The 20,979-nt window shown below is 43.9% G+C and overlaps 5 protein-coding genes across 5 annotated transcripts; 4 read left to right on the top strand and 1 right to left on the bottom strand.

Annotated features, from left to right (window-relative positions):
- Nucleotides 1-278: 278 nt before the first annotated feature.
- Nucleotides 279-1,723, bottom strand: lamtor4 (late endosomal/lysosomal adaptor, MAPK and MTOR activator 4). The gene is made up of 4 exons (XM_029495478.1): nt 1,684-1,723; nt 1,486-1,569; nt 596-713; nt 279-503 (listed from the first exon to the last, which is right to left on the bottom strand). Exons 1-4 carry the CDS (start codon nt 1,684-1,686, stop codon nt 406-408), a joined length of 303 nt encoding a protein of 100 aa, XP_029351338.1. The 5' UTR covers nt 1,687-1,723; the 3' UTR covers nt 279-405.
- Nucleotides 1,724-2,528: 805 nt separating this feature from the next.
- atp6v1f (ATPase H+ transporting V1 subunit F) lies at nt 2,529-3,991 on the top strand. The gene is made up of 2 exons (XM_029495469.1): nt 2,529-2,737; nt 3,435-3,991. The coding sequence occupies exons 1-2, from the start codon at nt 2,580-2,582 to the stop codon at nt 3,634-3,636; spliced, it is 360 nt and encodes a 119-aa protein (XP_029351329.1). The 5' UTR covers nt 2,529-2,579; the 3' UTR covers nt 3,637-3,991.
- Nucleotides 3,992-7,773: 3,782 nt separating this feature from the next.
- On the top strand, nt 7,774-9,999 carry drd4-rs (dopamine receptor D4 related sequence). Its single transcript, XM_029495672.1, has 5 exons — nt 7,774-7,855; nt 8,135-8,391; nt 8,572-8,684; nt 8,918-9,528; nt 9,797-9,999. The coding sequence occupies exons 1-5, from the start codon at nt 7,774-7,776 to the stop codon at nt 9,997-9,999; spliced, it is 1,266 nt and encodes a 421-aa protein (XP_029351532.1).
- Nucleotides 10,000-10,678: 679 nt separating this feature from the next.
- cdhr5-rs (cadherin-related family member 5, related sequence) lies at nt 10,679-15,977 on the top strand. Its single transcript, XM_029494829.1, has 15 exons — nt 10,679-10,767; nt 11,490-11,565; nt 11,725-11,933; nt 12,050-12,106; nt 12,178-12,270; nt 12,701-12,787; nt 12,879-12,989; nt 13,080-13,244; nt 13,332-13,422; nt 13,515-13,621; nt 13,698-13,898; nt 13,975-14,097; nt 14,279-14,357; nt 14,507-14,703; nt 15,390-15,977. Exons 2-15 carry the CDS (start codon nt 11,499-11,501, stop codon nt 15,618-15,620), a joined length of 1,818 nt encoding a protein of 605 aa, XP_029350689.1. The 5' UTR covers nt 10,679-10,767; nt 11,490-11,498; the 3' UTR covers nt 15,621-15,977.
- Nucleotides 15,978-16,456: 479 nt separating this feature from the next.
- irf5 (interferon regulatory factor 5) lies at nt 16,457-20,942 on the top strand. Its single transcript, XM_029494830.1, has 9 exons — nt 16,457-16,656; nt 17,065-17,253; nt 18,254-18,440; nt 18,712-18,737; nt 18,828-18,855; nt 18,937-19,293; nt 19,493-19,882; nt 19,978-20,096; nt 20,341-20,942. The coding sequence occupies exons 2-9, from the start codon at nt 17,080-17,082 to the stop codon at nt 20,527-20,529; spliced, it is 1,470 nt and encodes a 489-aa protein (XP_029350690.1). The 5' UTR covers nt 16,457-16,656; nt 17,065-17,079; the 3' UTR covers nt 20,530-20,942.
- Nucleotides 20,943-20,979: the final 37 nt, after the last annotated feature.

The raw sequence follows: 20,979 nt of genomic DNA, 5'->3' as shown, positions 1-20,979 counted from the left end.
AATATAAGCAGAATTTGGGTTAGGGTTAGGGTTAACCCTAACCCCTGATGGTCAGTAGAAAGAATTAAGGTTTGAGGCTCTTCAGACCAGAATGCAGGTCCAGGTCTATAGTTCTGACCCAGGAAGGTTCAGCACCACAAATTTTATTTGTTTGTGTCCTAAGAGCTTCAGGTGTTTCACTATTTGTTTGCTCTTTCAGATCAATTAGATATCAGTGTGTTTTTACTCAGATCACTGAAGTCCAAATCTGCTGGACTGGCGATAAACTGACAATCAGCAAACAGCACAAATCTTTTTATTCATACAAACAAACACAAACTTAGTCCAGAGCTAAAAACTAATCTCAAATCAGCTGTGGTTCACTGATGACCTCTTTCCTTCTTCAGACCTCCTGATCTCAGTCTGTCAGATGCTGATTGGCTCCTGTTGGTTGTTCTGACGTTTGACCACAAAAACCTTCTGAGCAGAAACTGTCACCGTGTAAACAAAGTCCTCCAGGATGACTGAGAGCACAAAACACAGAACGGCAGGTGAGTCCAGGCAACAGGGTGACCTGCAGGTGAGATGGTGACCTTTGACTGTGTGTTTGTGTTACCTGACATGCGCTTGAAAGGTGGATCAGCTGATCCCGACAGTCTGAAGCGACTTGCTGTTCGAACCATCTCCATCATCACACCTGCAGTGTGCTCATCATTTTCTAGCTCACCTGCTGACTGAGGAGGTGGAAACATCTGGGGTCAAATGTCATGGGATTTTGTCCCACAGTCTGACAATGTTTTCATTAGGATACCTGAAAGTCTTCTGATGGTCATGGTTCATGCTACACACACACATTTCATTACTTTAACATTTTCTCTTGCTTTGATGCAGCAGAATTATCCTGTTAGATCAATGACTGAAAAACTAAGTTGTTTAAAACTATTCACACCTTCTGTAGTTCTTAATGATAAGCGTTCTGCTGCTATGAACAGGGAAACATGAGTGAGGTTGGTTGCTTATTTTAAGATCCTTAATTAATATCCAACACATTTCTACAATAATCCCCTACACCAATTTTACAGGAGAAGATTAGTAACAGGGACGCCCATTCCTGGACTGACGTCCCTCACCACAAGTTTCTGTGTACAGCAGTATCTGACAAATGAGGAAAACACGTTTTTACTGACAGTCACCACATCCTGCATCAGTGAGTGTGATTAACTCATATACATTTATATGGAGTTTGTGTTTTGTCATTTATATCAAACTGCTGTTAACCCCTGCTGCATATTCAAATTTAAAAATAGAAGAGATATTTCCCTGGCAATTGATTCCTTATATTTTTATATTTGGAGTCATCAATGATCGTGACGCATCTAACATTCAAGCAGAAATTGAACCAAAATCAAAGTTTGAAAACAGCCGATAAACGTGGGACTGCAGTCCGACAGTTGAAGCTTCTGATCGGGTCAGCACCGGTTTACGAGGTCGGATGGAAACACTCACAGCCAGAACTCCGTCCTCACTGATGACCAGGTACCCGAGCTGGTCCGGGATCCGGTCCAGACCCGCAGTCAGAGCCGCTGTCGTCTGGAGACACAGACACAACCGGAGCTAACAGGCTAACAGGCTCATGAGCTAAGAGGTTAATCAGCGTTGATTGACTCTAAACAGACGAAGAAAAATTGAAAACAGAAAACTCACCATTCTTCTTCTAATGTTTTCGAGGCTTGTGTGCACTTCCGTCTTATGATTGTCACATGACCAATGAGGCCTTCAAATGCTGCTGGAAATTATACGACGGTTTGGAACCAGCTGAAAGGAGAAACTTGAACAGATTCATTACCAACATATTTAAATCTATTTATTTAATGATAGTTTGTTTTTTACATTGTTGAATTTGTTTTTTTAAATGGCCCTTTTTCAATTTTTTTTCTCATATTAATAATGTAATATATTTTATCTTTATATTCTAAGATGTAATAAATCGAGGAGATTTTTTACATGTATGCATCTGAATGTAAAGTTTTACTAGACCCCTAAAAGACCTTTCCCCCCCATATATAAGAAAATACGACAATGACTGTAAACAACGTGAGGAATTCTTGTTTGTATATGATGAATATTTATGGTTTATGTTTTTATACCTGTCTTGGTCCAGGACTACAAACAATGTGTTCATAACAAAATGAGGTCGTGACTTTGTCTCTTAATCATATTAAAACCACAATAAATGTTTTTGGCCGTAAGAAATCAAGAGCCAACATAAAGCCAGGTTTACCGTTAGATTCTTTTAATTTGATTTTGTTTCAATATTAAACGACATAAAAAAGGAGACTGATGGAATTCAATGAGCTGTTTTTCCATCATGTTTGGAGGAAAAACATCCATCCATCCACCTTCATCCGCTTATCCGAGGTCGGGTCGCGAGGATAGCAACTTCAGCGGAGAAAAACATTTATTTTGAAACGTTGAAGTCTCCGAGCAGCAGAAGGCGCGAGCTTCTCGATAACCAACCGGAAGTCTTAATCAGCTGACTCTCACGTGATCCGTCCAGGTCAGGGATAAGCTACATATCTCCGTCTCTCCGAGTCTTCGTCATGGCGGGCCGCGGGAAGCTGATCGCCGTTATCGGGGATGAAGACACTTGTACCGGATTCCTGCTCGGTGGGATCGGTGAACTGAACAAAAACCGGAAACCGAATTTCTTGGTGGTGGAAAAAGACACGAGCATCACGGAGATCGAAGAGACCTTCAAGTAAGAAGACAGTTTTATGGGAGTTGGCACCAAAATGTAAATAAATCAATGAATATAGAGTCTGAGTCGCGGACGAACCGGATTCTGATCGATCCGTTTCAGACCGATCACAGAGCTCTAAAGTCAGCGATCCACAAATCAGCTGACTTCAGTGATGTCACACATTGGGGCAGACAGCTGGACGCAGTTTTCCAGAAATTAGTTGGATTTTATTTTGATTGGAAATTTGAGTGAATGTTGGTTTTTTTTTTTTTTTTTTTTTATCTCCGAACAGCTTTAAAGTAACACCAGGAACAACATGTTTTCTATGTATCCACATAAATACCCATTAACGACACGTTTTGATTTTTTTTATTGTTTGCGTGTGTGTGAGGTGGTGGTGGTGTTGGGGGTAATGATAAATTCACAATTTAATCAAATTGATTGTTCTGACTTGTGTTGTCACTTCAGTGTTGTGTATTTGAGGTCAGTAAGTGTGACGTTTAAACTACCAAGTTCGAGTCTGAAATTATACAGTTCAATGTCATCTTGTCGACTGAGATGTACTTAAATCAGATATAAATTAAACACGTTTCCTTCATTCAATAGAGGTTCGTTTCAATTAATGCAGGTCTGCTTCGGAATATTAAATTGATGAGTTCGTCCATTTTCTCTGCTGGTTTCTGCTCATTTCACTCAGCTGTAATTTTCTTTGCAGGAGCTTTTTGGCGCGTAACGACATCGGTATCATCCTGATCAACCAGTTCATTGCCGAGATGATCCGTCACGCCATTGACGCTCATATGCAGTCGATCCCCGCCGTCCTGGAGATCCCATCCAAAGAACATCCGTATGACGCATCCAAGGACTCCATCCTGCGCCGGGCCAAGGGCATGTTCTCTGCTGACGACTTCCGATAAACTGTCCGAACTCTCAGGATGTTTCCTTGTAGTGATGAATAGAAATGTCCCTGAGCTGTTGTTTATCTGGGTGTATTGATTGTTGCTCTTTCATTCCTCTTCACAATGTCTCTTTTTTTCTGCCTTTTGGAAACAAGTCTGTGCTTTTTCCTTTGACCTTGAGTAAAAAAAGGAAGTAGAAATATTCCTGTTTCCATGTGACTGAGTCATGTTCAGTTTTTTGGACAATCTGAAGTTTTCCCAGCTCAGGTGGAAATGTCTCATGGTAATAGCATGTTCGGGCCGTCGGTCAGTTTGTGTCTGTGTTTGTCACATTAACTTATTAAATAGATGTTGAGGAAATAAATGGTGTCTGTCATGAAGTTCACAGACTCACACGCAGTAACTTCACGCTCGTTTAATCAGGAGCTACTACACAGACGGTCAACAAGTAGACACACTATTGCCACTTCAACTAGCCACAACGAAGCTAGCATTACCCAGAGGACCCCACTTCACTGAGCCCACAGTGCACACAGTGACATCTTGTGGTGCAACACGGTATAACACCCAACCTGAATCACATCCTATAACCACATCATAGTGCCGTTGGTTTGAAAGTTTTTGGGTTTTTTTTTTTTTTTTTGGATCATTTTCTGTACAAACCCAGCCTCAAACTTCAGAGGCATGATGATTCTGCTCATCAGATGTGTTTTTTATTGATTTGTGTCTCAGTGTGTTGAGGTTTGTCATTGCCTTCAGCTGAACTGAATTAAGGCAGTTTATTGAATGACGAGAGAAGACGTCTGGAGTCAGCTCAAAGGCCACGCCCAACGGTGACCCAAACCCAACTTGTATGTGCATGTGTGTTTCTCTCATTGTGCTGATGTCACAATGATGTCATCTGTCTGAGTCCAAGTCATGATCAGGGTCAGGGCTGCTCATATCAGCTGATAACATCCAGTGGTAAATATTTAACCAGCACTGAGGGTCTTCATCGCTCATCCTGTGGACAGGCCGAAGGTCAGCTGACAGGAAGCACAGAGTCAAATCTGACTTCCGATCTGCTGAGTGTTCAGTATTAAATCAGAGACCAGCTGCATTTGTGCAGACTGACGGAACTCACTCTGTATCACACAATGAAGTTTGTTCACATGATGATGATGATGATCTCTGTGTCTGCTGGTCCTCTTCCTCCTTCACTCGACCACTTAAGGTGAGACATGAACTTTTACTGATCAAGAGCTACCTCTGTGTGTGTGTGTGTGTTTTTGTATTATTGTGTGTAGATATCACCTCTTGTGTGTGTTACTTTTTGTATACTTCAGCTGTTATTTGTGCTATTGTGCATAGACATGAAGATCAGGACAGTCTTCACTTGCTTGATAATAACACGCACAACTCAACCAGGCAAGTGTAAGGAAACCTGAACACAACTGAAATATGACAACATGTAGAATGTAAACATAACCTGCATGCTAGAGAAAAAGGACAGAACCACTGAATACTGTTGTGATGCAGAAAACAAAGAGAAATTAGAATAATGTAATTAATTTTAATAAACATATTTCTTGGCAATGTGTCTGTGTTATTAGACCGGAGTCTCATCAGGACGTCAACGTCACACTGGGCGTTAATGCCACGCTTGGCCTCAATGCCACTCTGGGTGTCAATTCCACCCTGGACGTCATCACAGGGTCAGTCCTCACTCAGGTCTCAGTTGGACCCAACAACATGAATAAACCTGCTGTTTTAACAGAAGCTGCTAACAGTGTGTCTGTCTGTAGGAACGTCGTGGTCAACAGCAGTGTCGCAGCACCCTCTGTGTGAGTAATATGGTCTCTGCAGGTCTGATGTTAGGTTACAGGACTTTGTGAACTTTGACCTCTGACCTTGGAAAAGTCAATAGTCAAAAGCCCAATAGGCGATTAATGATTATTGATGTGGTGACATCATTGTCACCATCTGATGGAAAATCACATTTTAATATAAAAATAAAACATATTGAAACTGAAAATGACGTGATTCACCATTTTTTAGTTCAAAGGTCAATGTTGCTGCCATCAGCTCTGATGGTCCTCCTCCATAAAGTTACAGAGAAATAGTGACATCATGATCACATCACAAAGAAGGTCTGACTGATAAGATACAAAGGTTTTAGGGCATGGTCATTAACCAGCTGCGCTTTGTTCCCTCCCACTTCTTTCAGTCCAGCCAGTGAGAAATATCTGTGTGACGTTGGCTCACAGCTAAGTGTCCACCTGTCCATCTTCTCCTGTCTTCCCCTCAGCATCAACAGGTCAACCCTGTACGGCTGCATGCTCTCCACCTGTCTCACCGACAACCTGAGCTCCTCCCTGCAGGTCGGGGATGAGAAGGCTGGAGATTCCACCAACGATGCCTTCGGCTATGGAAAGAAGTGACAGGAAGCATCTGCTGATGATCAGAACCTGCTCGTGATGTGTTGACTGCTTGTTTCTTCATTTAACCTTTACACTAAACCAAATCAGTAACTGACCAGTTGCAGACTTCCAGCTTTCATCATCTGATCTTCATCTGTCATTCAATATTAAAATACATCAGATTACCCATGAGCCTCAGCTGCTGCTGCTGGGAACAAGATGTTTGTTGGTGAAATGCATCTTGGGAATTTGACCTTCAGCTGGAGAATCAATAAACAGCTTTTTTAAATATGAGATCATCTCTCATGACAGCAAACACACAACTATAAGAAAACTACAGGACTACAGAACCACACAACGACTCAACAACACAATCGCGCAATTAAAGAACTACATATATACACAAACATACAATTACTCAAGTACACAAACATATAACCACAACTACAAAAACTGTGCTTAACTACACAACCACACAGCTGAAATTACACATTAAACTGAAATTTAATGTCTGAACGAAAGACACAAATCTTCACTATGATGTGTCTGAAATAATGCATTTTGTTACAATAACAACAGACTCTGTGCTCCAGTTACAGTCTGAAGGATTCTCATTTCACACAAAGTGGGTCTACAGTCTGTCCTCCAATACAACAAATATGTAATATGTTTTTACGCTGAACACACAAATTTTATTTACATCGAAAAATATGGGTTTTTTTCGAAAACATCTGGAGAAATCATGGGGGCACAAAGGGACAACACCAACAGGTAAACAAACTGTTCCTGTTAAATTACTGTGGCCAGTAAACACACTTGAAACAGTGACAGATGTCTCTCACACCATGTGTTGTGTTCTGGTTGTGTTGTGTTCATGCAGATCATCTGACGTGTGTGTCTGTGCTCATTGAGAGAACTAATGAGATGTGTGAGTGTGTCTGTGCCTGTCTCATTAACATGTTTGTATGTGTTCAGTATAATTAGAGCTTCTGTGATTTCAATGAATCCATCAGGGTCTTGGAGTAAACAAGGTCTGATGACAACCATGACATGTCTGTTTCTGATCAATCACAACTGACTGTGACCAAACTCATCTCTGAGATGAATCGTGGAGGAGAGACGCTGCGCTGATGACGATGCCTCCATGGCAACAGGATCAAAGAACTTTCTCCTGCTTCTTTCACAAATGTTAATGAGCACATTAACATAAAGAGCGACCGGTTCATACCTCTTCAAAATAAAATACATATCTGATGAGATGATGGAGGGAAAATTGAGAGGAAGGCTTCTGTATCACCACTGACAGCCAATCAGAGAACAGATAACCAGACTGAAAGACCGATGCCAGCTGACAGTAGAGGAGAGAGAGCGAGAGAGAGAGTTTGTTCAAAAAAGTTTGTGAAGAAACAAAGAAAAACACAAAAAGGTGCAGAAGAAGAGATATAATGGAGGGAAGAAAGAGAGAAAGAGGAAGAAGAGCAAGAGCAAGAGGAAATTTATGTGATTAAATAAGACAGAGTTTACTGCAAGAGGAGGAAAAGAAGCAGACGTCACGTTCCCCTATAACATCGCTGTTAGTTTTAAACTGTGAGTTTGAATCTTTTCTCTTTAAAGTTATATTTTGATTAATACATTTTTTAATCAATTTTCATTGAAAGAAAGTTGATCATAAAACTGATCACAACGAAACTGCATCTCAGCCTCCAAACAGGACTCACAGCCGATCCTAAGTCCTGAAGTGAGTCCTAAACCAAAAATGGTTGTTTGGGGCTGGACTCAGGTGGACTCAGATCCAGAGAACTGCACTTTGGACTCAGATATTCTTACATTCTCCTCAGGTGCCTTAAGGGGGACTACTGCTTCAAATCAAGACCTCATTGGTCCAGACCCTCCTGAAGTAACAATATGTTTGTTGTGTATATTGTCTCATCATTGTTGATGTTGTAGTAGATGTTGTGAGTATTGGTGTTTTTGTTGTTCTGTTGAAAAGCAACATCACAGAATGTGAACTAATCTGTGGTCTGATTGGCTGTGAGAGGACACATTGCTCCACTTCATATCACAACAATCTGTTACACAGTGTCAGCACAGCAGGACTCACTCTGTGCTGTGTTCAGGTGTTGAGACCTCCATCATGGACCTTGTGACACCTGGAAGACCCCCAGCTGAGACACACCTGAAGGACTACAACTACCTGGCTCTGGTTCTCGGCGTTCCTCTGATTCTGGTCATCATTCTGGGGAACGTGTTGGTGTGTCTGAGCGTGCTCACTGAGCGCTCCCTGAAAACTGCCACCAACTATTTCATCATCAGCCTGGCAGTGGCCGACCTGCTGTTGGCCGTCCTGGTGCTGCCACTGTTCATGTACTCAGAGGTCAGTGTTTCTGAGGACCAGGGTGACATTTCGTGGCACACTGAGGACACGTTCAGATAATTCTGTTATTACACATATTTTTGATTTGTGTAATAAGGAAATTGTTTAATCCAGTTTTAGACATTTTGTCCAAAAGGGACTCTCTGATGAAGTTTATCATTCTGTGTGTATACTATTCAGTTTCTCGGAGGAATCTGGACTCTGAGTACCTCTGTCTGTGATGCTCTGATGACCATGGACGTGATGCTGTGCACTGCCTCCATCCTCAACCTGTGTGCCATTAGTGTGGACAGGTGAGTCTACCTGTCCTGCACTGTCTCTGTGATCTGGATCTGAAACTAGTCCAAGACCTTTAGGTCCCTGCAGATAAATTTAAGAGAAATTAAGATAATCTGACAGAATCTGAAAGAATCTTCACGATGGTTGTGCTGTCACTCCATATAATGCCGTTCAAACAAAGTCAGCAGTTAAGATAGACATGAGGTACACCCGAGCTGCAGTCTCACATGTCTGTGTGGTCTTAAAGGTACATTGCCGTGGTTATTCCTCTGAAGTACAACAGGAACCAGTTCAGTCTGCGCCAGCTGGGACTCATCACGGCTTCCTGGGTGCTATCTGTGGGTGTGGCCAGTCCAGTCATCTTTGGTCTCAACCAGGTGCCAGGCCGTAATCCAAATGTGTGCAGACTGGAAGATGAGCGATTTGTGATCTACTCGTCCATCTGCTCTTTCTTTGTGCCCTGTCCTGTCATGCTCTTTTTATATTATGGGATGTTTCGAGGCCTGAGGCGATGGAGCAGGGGGGGGCGGTCTCGGGTGGGTCATCCCACTCTCCCTTTAAACCTCAGCCAGGCTCTACAGCGCACTAAAGTTACTGGTCGACCTGAGAAGGAGGCGTACACCACATCAGCTGGTCTCAGCCCCACCTCTCTCTCCACTATCTCCATGACCTCAGTGACACAGCAGCCGGCTGTGGAGGGAGTGAAAGGACCAATGACAACAGAGATGGACAGGATCTCAGACAGGAGGGAGAGGGTCAGAAGAGGGGACGGCCTGATGAAGACGAGACGAAGCAGAAGCCGAAGCAGGGTCAGTGGGAGGGAGCGCAAAGCTATGAAGGTCCTGCCCATGGTGGTTGGTGAGTGTCAGAACCACACCCAAACTCACATCTAGAACCAGATCTAGAACCACACCCATCGCACACAGTTCAATGTGATAATCACAATGATCATAATGTCAATTTCAATCACAGATCTGATTGTTTTAGATAATACACATGCCTGAATCCCTGTTTACTTGGCGTGCTTCTCAGAGTCTGAAATGCTAAGGTGACTTTTCGTCAGCTCAGAGATGATTAAGAGTCATTCTAACATCTGTCCCTCTGACTCTGTCTCTTTGTGTCTCAGTGGTGTTTCTGGCTTGTTGGATGCCTTTCTTCATCATCCATGTCACCAAGGTGCTGTGTTCGTCATGTAACATCAGCCCTACCCTCATCTCCGTGGTAACATGGCTTGGCTACTTCAACAGTGCTGTCAATCCAATCATCTACACCGCCTTCAACCCCGAGTTCAGAAAGTTCTTTCAAAAGTTGCTCTGCTGTCAGACATGAAAATATAAAAATAAACTGTCCTCAGATGTTCTCACACTGTCCATTAATGTTTTCAGTCACCAGACTGTCCTCACATTGCCACCAGATGTTCTCTAAACCTTCAGACTCATCATGTGAACTCTTGAAGAAGACTGACTTCTTCAATTGGACTGAAACACTTTGTCTTTTATTTAGAAAAATGTCTGTTATGTGTCAGGCTTTTATTCTGGAGGTTGTCAGGTTCTAAGTGGCAGCAGTCAGACAAGTTCCTGTTTTCACAGATGTGGTTAAAGAAGCAGGTGATGATGATGAAGAATATGATGAGGAGTCATTAAGTACAGGTAGACCAATCATTACAGAGCTTATTGTTAGAAAGTAGGCCAGTGGAGCTCTGAAGGATGATGATGATGATGGTGAGAAGAACAAGTGAAGAGGAAGACGGGGGAGAAGGATGACAGATGAGAAGGAAGACGGGTGAGGAGGTCATGTTACTGCAATTAATAAATATTAGTGCTGTACCAAACACTTCCTCTGACTAAGCTAAGGCTAACAGGCTAACAGCTGGCCTACTTCTCCTGCTCATTAATGCTCTGTAAGCCCTCAGCTAATGCTCCCCCCCACACACACACACACACACATGCACTGTAACAGGCTGCTCTCTGTTCTCTCTGGACAATAGACGGAGTTTCTGCTGCTGAAACATAACAACATGGAGACTGTGACAACATGAAGATGAGTTCAGGAAAGAGGGCGAGAGACACCGACTCTCTGTAGACCAGCAGAAGAGAGGTGAGAGTTCCAGGAGATGTAAAGTTGTATTTGTGTTAACATGACTCAGACATGATAATGCTAATGATTAATAATGATTATTAAGTTGACAATGATGACCCTGAGTTTTGCTCTCGTTCATCTGTGGCTGTCAGGATTTTTCCTCACTTTACCAGGGAACGGGGTAGGGTAAGGATTAGGGTTGAGGAGGCGCTCTTGACATCAGCTCATTTTAGGGGTATCACCTGAGCTGCAGGTGAATTGATGTGTACCGAGGACAGACCTCAAACACGTGCCAGCTCTGGCAGAGTCCTGATATTAATCCCCCATTAAGTCCTCAGGGTCTAAGTCTCAGGCCTGAGGCCTAAATCCACCTACAACTGTCAACTTCATCAGGAACTGATTTGAAAACAGCTTGCTGTTCATTCTCAAATGACTCAGAAATCGTTAAACAGTGATGATGCTTCTCTTGATGGCAGAGCTGAACACTGAGTCTCGATCTGTGTAGCCCCAGTCCACAGAGACCAGATTACCAACTCTTTTATTGCCTTGATAACGCTAAACTGTGATTGGTCAGTGAGAACTGAGTCCAAATTTTTTTCTGTTTCTTTGTTTTGTGTCCTGATGAACTATGGGTTAAGTTCAGCTGACTTGGAAACAGGAAGTGAAGCTGCCTCCTGTTCTCTGCAACACAGTGAACCCAGCTGACAATGACACTGGTTAAATTGGTCATTTTTGTGCAGGGGGAGAAGATGTTGGGATGCTACAGACTGCTGCTGTGGGAGGTGGCTCTCAGGTTGTCCTATCATGTTGTTACAGGTGAGATCAAAGAGCCTGGGGCTGGGGGGGGTAACTAGGAGGAGAAAGAATGAAGTTCATCCTTTCCTGATACTTTGATATTTATCCAAATATTTGATCTCAACCTTCACAAAGTTATTGATTGATATTCTTAACAACCTCCCTCTGCTCGGCCCTCAGCCAGTCTGTGTCTTGGGGGGTCAGACATCTTTGCATCCATCAAAGAGAACAGTCCGACAGGTCAGTTCATTTCCAATATCAGCATCAGAGGAGATCCAGGAGCCAACGCCGTCCGGCTGTGTCTGACTGGAGACAATGCCAACTGGTTCTACTTAGAGGGTCGAACCATCAGACTCAACACTTCATTCTCCAGAGTCCTGGACAGAGAGGTCGTCATGCAGTCCGGCACACCTGTTGACTGAAACTACGCCCTTAAAAACCCCTGTTAACTAACCCTTACCCTAACCCTTCCAACAGTCAGCAGTAAACTGTGTCTGTCTCTCAGGTTCAGGGATCCGTGCTGATGGCCGAGCTGACCTGTTATGAGGATGATGTTAGGCAGGTATGTGACCTGTCTAACCACGGTGATGTCGGGCAACTTTGCACTCAGCAGTAACAAATGTGTCTCCTCAGTGTCAGTACAGGATCCTGGTGGAGATTGTGAATGAAAACGACAACAGACCAAACTTCCTGCAGGAAACAATTCAGCCATTCACCGTCAGTGAGGTAAAACATGGCTGTATCGTGGTGAGTGAAGGAAAGCCCCTCCCACTTCCTCACCTCTGATCACTAAGTGGCTGGATTGTCAAGGTTTCAGTGGCAGTTAGTAAAGGAAATGCTGCTGTTGTAGGTCAGAAACAGAATGATGTGCAGTTACAGTCTGGAACCAGAATGAGTCAGGTCAGGTCTGTTGAGAGGGACGTTTCCCGGTTCCTGTTGCCGTCAAATATACTGATGGGATTGACATGTGGTCCCGCTGACTCTGGACTCTGGTCCGTGATGCTCTCTGATCCTTTGTCTCTTGTCTGTGGTCTGATCTCTGGTCGTCCCTGTTCTCTCGTCCAATGTGGCCTGTGGTTTAATCTGTGGCAGTCTGGCCTGGTCTCAGGTGTTTTCTGTGGACGAGAGGACTAATGGCAATGTCTTCTTTTTCCAGTTAACGCCTGTGAACTCAGTGGTTTTCTCTGTCAAGGCTGTTGATGCAGATGGAGACATGATCAGTTACATCATTGACCAATCATCAGTAAGATCACGCCTGTCCACTCACTTCCGTCTCTGTCAGACCTGTTCCCTGTTCCCTCTTTCCTGTTTCCCGTTTCCTGTATTTCCTGCAGCGTGATGCCTGGTTCTTCAGGATCGATCTTCCAAACAGTGGAAACATTGTTCTCAACAAACCTCTGGACTACGAGACCAGGAGTTACCTAAAACTCATCATCTGGGCCCAGGTAACCCCCACCCTGCTCTCAAGAGCTGGGCCCATGTCCATAGCCGGTCAGAACTGCATAATAACTCTATGCTATGTTGACGTGGAGCAGGAGTCAAACACAGAGGAGAAGTTCAACACGACAGCCGTTTTAACTGTGAACGTTGAGGATGGAGATGACCAATATCCTCACTTCCTGCCCTGCACACCTGTCTCTCCAGGTGTTCCTGTGTGCATGAGCCCCACCTACACTACCAACATCACTCAGAGACACCAGGTAAACACTGTGAACAGGACAGAGGGTTAGGGTTAGGGTAACCTAACCCTAACCCTAACCCTACATTCAGCTGCTGCTGTGTTTCAGGATGTTGCTCTCGAGTTTTCTCCTGGTCCAATCAGAGCAGAGGATGGAGACAGAGGAATTGACACACCTCTAGTCTACAGCATCTTGTCAGGTTAGTTTCAAAGGTCAAAGTTCAGAGGTCAAGCACAGTGACAAGGCAACAGAAAGTTCATGTGTTTCTAATCTGCATGCTCCACCTAGCAGGTGATGACCAGGGCAGGTTTGTGATCAACAACAGGACAGGTGAGCTCAGGTTAACCCGGTCTGTGGACGAACAGCGACTGGTACCAAACTTCACCCTCAACATCATGGTAAGAATACAACTTCCTGTTAATGCATCACATCAGTGCAGAAGCGTCTGCTAAGCAGCTCTTCCCTCCTGTTCAGGTGTGCCAGGTGGACGACAGGCTAAAGTACAGTGTGGCGTCGGCTGTGATCAGAGTTCTCTGTGAGAACAGGTTTCCTCCAGTCTTCAACAGAACTACCTTTAAAGGTTTCATCATCCAGAGCTCTAGTCCTGCCTCCATCGTCTCCACATACGGGAACCAGGTCTTACAGGTCCAGGTGTCTGATCGCGACTTCTCTGATGTAAGTAAACCTGAAGCACAATATTTAGTATAATCTGTCTGACACCTGTTGAGTCACCACTGCTGCTCAATCACAGGGCCTGAATCCAAACATCCACTACTCACTCCATCCTCCAACTGGACTGTACCAAATCACCCAAAGGGGGGTTCTCATTGCCAGAACAGACCAGTTGCACTCCTTCGAGAGACACATACTGCAGGTGAGGGTACCCCCCACAGTCATGTGTTACAGGTGAGTTACTGCAGTCACGCCATATTATTGAATATCCTGGACGGGGTCAATTGTTTATCCTCTGCCTTATGAGACTATGAGCTTGTTAATGCAATAGTTCGTGTGTGCGGAGTCTTGGAATCTGATCCAGATGTTTGGTCATTCTGTAGGTCATAGCCAGAGATGAAGAATCAGGAGAGGAGATTTCAGCCTCAGTGGACATTGAAGTCCTGCAGAGAGGACAGGCAGGTGAGAAGAGATCAATGTCTAACATCCATCAATAACCAGAGGATTAGGGTTAGGGTTAGGGGGTGATGCAATGATGACATGGACATTGAATCTCTCAGTATGTTGTCTCGCTTTGTTACATTAACTGATATTATCTGTCCTCTCTGCAGTACCTCATGGTGCGTTCACTGAGCAACAACTTTTTGGAGATGTGGACAGCAGACTGGCTGGAGGAATAGCAGCCATGATCCTGTTGATGTTTCTATCAACTCTTTTGTTTTTGCTGCTTCGAACAGTGAGGAGACGGCATTTACAGAGAAACTCTGAAGAACACACGGCTGTTGCTCTGGAAAAACATCCAAACGTGGTACAAAGTCACACAGTGACACTTTAGATACTTCTTGATTTCAAACCTCTCAAAGCCCCATTTACTGATTTAAGGATCACTAACTGATTGTTTTTTGACTGAAGTAGTAAATGATAATGTTGTTCATATTGAGGTGGTAACTGATAATAATAGTAATGAATGATGACATGACACCTCTGGTCTCCATGATGTTTCCTGTCTTGTCTCTGTAGCGTTTACTGTGGTTTCATGTGGTGAGTTTAAAGCTGCTCTTCATTGAACTTATGTGCTGATAGTCAGTGTGGACTTTGTATCATCTGTGTGTTACATCAGTGTGATGGAATTGGTTCCATTCACTGTGTTTGTGTGAGAGAAAGCACTGATCCACTGTATTGTGTGTCGTTGATAGATTAAAAATAGCTGTGATCTGTATGAACAACATTCAAATTTACAGAATCAATTTCTGTTTCCTAAAATAAAATATGACAGAGCAGGAGTGGCCTTTAGGTTTGTTAAAGTCCTGTGAGGCTGCTCAGATAAAAACAGTTTTGAATTGTTTCAGGTAAAATCTGATGGAAACAAAAATGTAGATGAATGAGGGAATGTTACCGACTGAGTTCAGGTGAGTTCAGATGTGACACCCTCTGTGAAAAACACCTTGAAAGAAGCAAATGAAGGTCTACCTGAACTCTCCTCTCTCTGGCCAGGTAACCTCCAGCAGACCTGTGTTCTCTCTGGAAGACCCGTCCTTCAGCCCACACAGTGAGTCTTCCTCGCCGTCAGAGAGTTTTCATGGCAGAGAGGGAGTCTACACCAGGAGAGTCTCTCAGCTTCATCTGCCATCATCATCATCCTCCATCACCATCAACGACCCTGCAGAGAAATCCAGACCTGCTCTTCATCCTCCGTCATCATTGTCATCAAACACTATGATGTGATGTCAATGATGACATCACAGTGGTGGCATCATAGTCCTTCGCTGGAAGGCTACAATGATCATCCTGGAACAAGATAATTATCATCAGTCAATCAGAGTGCAGAAACAAATATATCACTGAAAAATTATTTAAAGAGACACATATGATGTTTTTGACAGATGGATTAAAAACCCTAATTTCTCAGGAATGTTTTTTAGAGAATACTTTTTATTGAGTCATTTATTTGTCTGCTTTTATGAACCGAGTGGAAGAAGAAATCGATCATTTAATCAGATATTTTGATGACATCACTGATGAGCTCATGTTTGAGTGATCTCTTTCAACATAAATGTGTGCTTCAGATCAGTGGAAATTAGAATATTCATCAGATATTGTAAAAGAATCATTTAAATCATGTGTGAAAAATAAACGTTTATGTTGGAGAGTCTTTTTTATTCCTGATCATTAGTCGCTGAAATTGATGATTAATCGGTATTGTTGATTATCCAAGTCCCAGTTTCCGTTAACAGCGGAAAGAGGAAGGGAGGAACCTGAAGTTAACCAACTTCTGCAAAAAACTCTCAGACCGTAAAGTCACCGAAAGACACACGTGATCTAACGGAAATTTGCAGACAGACCTTCAAAATAAATCACGGCCCAATCGTATTTTTCGTAGGTTTTTCAGGTCAAAACTGAACACCAGTGACGTCAGAAAAGCGACACAAGCGCACACACACACAGACACACACGATAATCAAAAAGGTTACTGTGCCTTTATTTTTGTAATCAAATGGCTTGAAGCTTTTATTTTAGTGATAGCGAACTGTAATACCGGAAAAAGTAGTGGTTGACTCAGATCTGATTCTGGTCTGATCCGGATAGCTGAGCTCCATCAGGTTTTCCTTTCTTTTTTAATTCTTTTCCATTTTTTTGGTTCGAGATTCTGTTTGTTTGTGTGTCTGTTTGTTCGTTGTTTGTTGACGTCATCGTGACGCTGCAGAGGCTTAAGGTCTAAACCAGCTCTTGGCAGAAAATTTACGGATCAGGACAAGAACAGGTGGGCTCATTAAAACCACCACACACGCGCGCATGCACATACAGTTTCTCTGGTTTGACAGAAACAAAAGTTTCTCTTAAGACCACATGGATCCAGAACCTGAGACCGGACCTGAGCGGTTCAGTGTGTAAAGTAGTAGTGCTGGCCTGACGCCTGAGATCAGGACTGTGACTCACTAACTTCCTGAAACTTTTATGGAACAAAAGCAACACACGCTCATGGCAGAAACTGATCCAATAGGTTGAAAACTTTATTTAAACTTCAGTTTTTACAAAAATGTTTAGGTCATGTGACTGACCCAGTTCTGTCCTTAAGGTCCCAGGACATAGTTACCATGGAAACACAGCCAGATATCTAGTAATACTGTTGCTCATGAAGCAGTGATGTTTGTTATGTTTGCCGACCCAGTGCCCCCCTCCCACCATGAGTGTCCAGCCCCGGAGGATCCGGCTGAAACCCTGGCTCCTGGCTCAGGTTAACAGCGGCAGGTATCCAGGTCTTAAGTGGCTCAGTCTGGAGCACAGACTCTTCCAGATTCCCTGGAAACATGCAACCCGCCACACGGTGCTGTCGGAGGAGGAGAACACCATCTTCAAGGTCTGAACCACGAACAGCTGGACAGTCACAAATCAGGTTTATTACAGTTCTCACAGTGAAAGTGAAGCTCATCTTCTGATGAAGTCACCTCCTTTTTTCCTCTGCAGTTTTTATTTGTCAAATCAAATTAAATCAAATTTAATTCTATGGCTCCAAATTATAAAGTTCCATCAAGGTTAGAGAGACCAGCAGAGCAGACAGGAGACAGAGGCAGAAACCTGCGGCTCGGGGTGGGGGGGCAGAGAGAGAAGCAGAGGCAGTTAGAGAGACAGTGAGAGAGAGCCTGAAAGGGGCAGGGGGGACCCTGTAGAGGGATGGAGAGAGAAAAAGAACAGAAGGAGAAGATGACATGAACATGAAGAAAACATCCAGCTGACTGATGTTCTAAATGTGCTGCAGTAAATATTATCAGGAGAAGATGAGCTCACAGTGTGAAGGAGATAACTAAAGAGAACTGTTTGAGCAGAGATGATTCAGTACCTGGAGGATGAGACAGGAAGAGAGAGGACAGCAGGACAAAACGTTAGAAAAAGTTAGAAAATCAAAAATAGTTTTATTACCAGGTATGTGTAAACATACTGCGAATTTGAATATATATATATATAAATTAGAAATAGCTTAAGTGGGTTCATTTACAATTGTGTAGTAATGTGCAAATGTTCATTAGATTAGATTGTCTGTTGGCTTCTGGGGAGATCTGGGAGACAGCATGGGTGAAGAAACTGTTTTTATGTCTGGTAGTTGTGGCAAACTGAGCTCTGTAGCGCCTACAGAGGGAAGGAGTCTGAACTGATTGTGTGAGGGGTGTGAGGGGTCTCCAGCGAAGGTACCTTCCCGGTTCCTGACTCTGGACCTATATAGGTCCTGGATGGAGGGCAGGTTGGCCCATTCGTCTTCTCTGCAGACCTGATAGTTTGTTGCATTCTGTTCCTGTCCTGCTTGGTAAATAAATCCGAAAAATAAATACGATGCTTTGTCAACTCTACTCTTTGTCTTGCAGGCGTGGGCTCTGGAGACAGGGAAATATCAGGAAGGTGTGGATGAGCCCGACCCAGCCAAGTGGAAAGCAAACCTTCGCTGTGCTCTGAACAAGAGCCGAGAGTTTCAGCTGAAGTTTGACGGCACCAAGGAGACCCCAGTCCAACCGTACAAGATCTATGAGGTCTGCGAGCAGCCGGGGAACCCAGGTAATCTAAATAATCTCACACCTGTACAGGTGAACCACCTGTTCTCTGCCAACGTGGTAAATCAGAATTGTACTGCCCCAAGGGAGTTTACTTAGCTTGTACTACCACCCCACTCCCCATCTGATCATCATCATCATCACAGAAAGTGTGATGAGCCTGGTTCATCACTGAACACAACAAATGTTATCAAGGTGACCTGGCTCACCCCAGAACAGATTCAGTATATTTAAATTTGCCGAGTGCTTCCTGATGTGTGTTTTCTTTCTGTCAGATGGCGTCGATGAAGAAGATGAGGAGGTGAGGAATAAAATGTCTAGAAATCTGAAAAACAATCTCTACACATTTTTTTTTCATCCAACTCATAAAAAGTAAAATTTTTCTTCTCAGATGCCAAATCTGATGGACCTCACCATCAGTGAGTACAAATGACTGTATTGTTTCTATGGAAATAAACGTGATGGTTAAGATATCATGTGATGATGTAATATCTCCTCAGACCCCAGGATCAGTGACCCCCCCTCGTTCAGCTCCTTCTCAGCTCCTTCAGAAGTGAATCAGTTCAGTTTATCTTCCAATGGGACGTTTGGACCTCCTCCTGTGATCCCGATGCACCTTGTCACTGACAGAGTCCTGCCAATGACCTCTGACCTCCAGGGTCAGCTGGTGGATCAGAGGAAGTTTGTCCACCCCGTGGGACTCCCTAACGGGCTCCAGGACCTGAACTCTCTGCCCCCTTCAGCTTCCTCTGCTCCCCCTGTAGTGGATCTAATGGAGGCCAGCACCATGGGAGCAATGGAGACCCAGGGGGACACTCAGACCCAGCAGCCCTGCTATCTGCTTAGCAGCATCCCACGTGAGTGTGATCTCTGTTCTGGTTGTAATAATCAGTCGATTGTACATCAGGACTAATATGAGGTCAACACTATCTCTGCTGCTGTGGTATTCATGATCTCTTTTTGTTGCCATAGTAACAGTGGTCTCTCGATCTGACTGTCATGACAGTATTCTCTCTTTGTTGCCATAGTGAAAGCCATCTCTCTTTTGGGTATTAGTAACAGATCTGGACCTGAAGTTCCAGTACCGGGGCCGGACCACTGGCTCTCTCACCGTCAGTAACCCTCAAGGCTGCCGTCTGTATTTCGGACACCTTGAACCGACTCCGGAGCAGGTGGACTTATTTGGCCCTGTCAACCTGCAGCAGGTCCGGTTTCCTGGTACCTCAGAGATCCAGAATCAGAAGCAGCAGTTTTATACTGAGGCCCTGCTGGACGTGATGGATAGAGGTCTAATCCTGGAGATTTGTGAACAGGACATCTATGCTGTGCGTCTCTGTCAATGTAAGGTGTTCTGGTCTGGACCTGGCATGCCTGAACAGGGTCCACCGAACCCAATGGAGAGGGAGAAGAAGATCAAAGTGTTTAGCCTCAATGACTTCCTACAAGGTGAGTTAAGCTGCACTGTTGTCAGGAAATGTTTCTGTGGAAGTTTTGTTTCTTGGCCTCTGAACCGCTTGTTCAATTCAACCATTTGTTCTCAGGACTGATCCTGTTCCAGAAAGGTGAAGCTCCACATCCTCCTCCCTTTGAGATCTACTTCTGTTTTGGGGAGGACTGGCCTGACAAGAAACCCAAAGAAAAGAAGCTTATCATTGTCCAGGTCAGTGGGCTGATGATGGGAGGCCACTGAGCCAACTCTCAAAACTAATAAACATATATATTCTCAAACTGTGTCATGTGGCCCAATAACTTTGTGTGACTGTGATTGGTGAGGGCACAAAACCAGATTTGGGAACAGATGAGTTTTGACAAAGTGGAACAGAGGTTTTAGGTGTAGCTCTCGTTTGAACCAGGTTGTTGTTGTGGTCTCAGTAATGCACATCTAACCCGCTTGCTCCCCTCAGGTGGTTCCTGTGGTGGCTCGTATCCTGACTGAGATGTTCTCTGGAGAACTCAGCTGGTCCACAGACAGCATTCGACTCCAGATTTCAAACCCTGATGTGAAGGACCAGACGGTGGAGCAATTTAAAGAGCTGCAGAAGCTACTGCAGAGTCAACATATCCAGGGGCCCTGGACCCCAAACATTCCCTGATTAATACAGCCATTGACTCTGAACGCCAGGACTTTGACGGGGCCTGGTTGATCATGACTCCCAGAACTTGTAGAGGATCAGGAGGACTTGAAACTGATGGTCGTTCTGCTTCCTGTCCAGAGTCCCTGTGCTATGAGTTTCTGTTAAAAGCTGGTCCATTCATGAATTAATTTCTGTGACGTGGTAATGAGTTCAGATTGATACTTTGACTGTCTCCAGACAAACAGGAAACAGATTTAAATTTTTTATTTAGGTTGTTCCTGAGCTGACATTGAAGTTGCTTCATCAGTTGATCTCAGCTCAGTTAGACAGGAAGTGAAACAGCTGTTTCCTGTGTATGAACTTAGTGACACTATTACTTTTTAATGTAAATTCAGCATGTCAATAAACACCACTGCAGTATTTTTCTCAGACTTGTTTGACTTGAAGAGACTTTGTTCTCGAGCAGAC

Source organism: Echeneis naucrates, chromosome 23 (assembly GCF_900963305.1).
Source record: "Echeneis naucrates chromosome 23, fEcheNa1.1, whole genome shotgun sequence".
Lineage (NCBI taxonomy): Eukaryota > Metazoa > Chordata > Actinopteri > Carangiformes > Echeneidae > Echeneis > Echeneis naucrates.
This window is presented reverse-complemented; position numbering and strand designations above follow the sequence as displayed.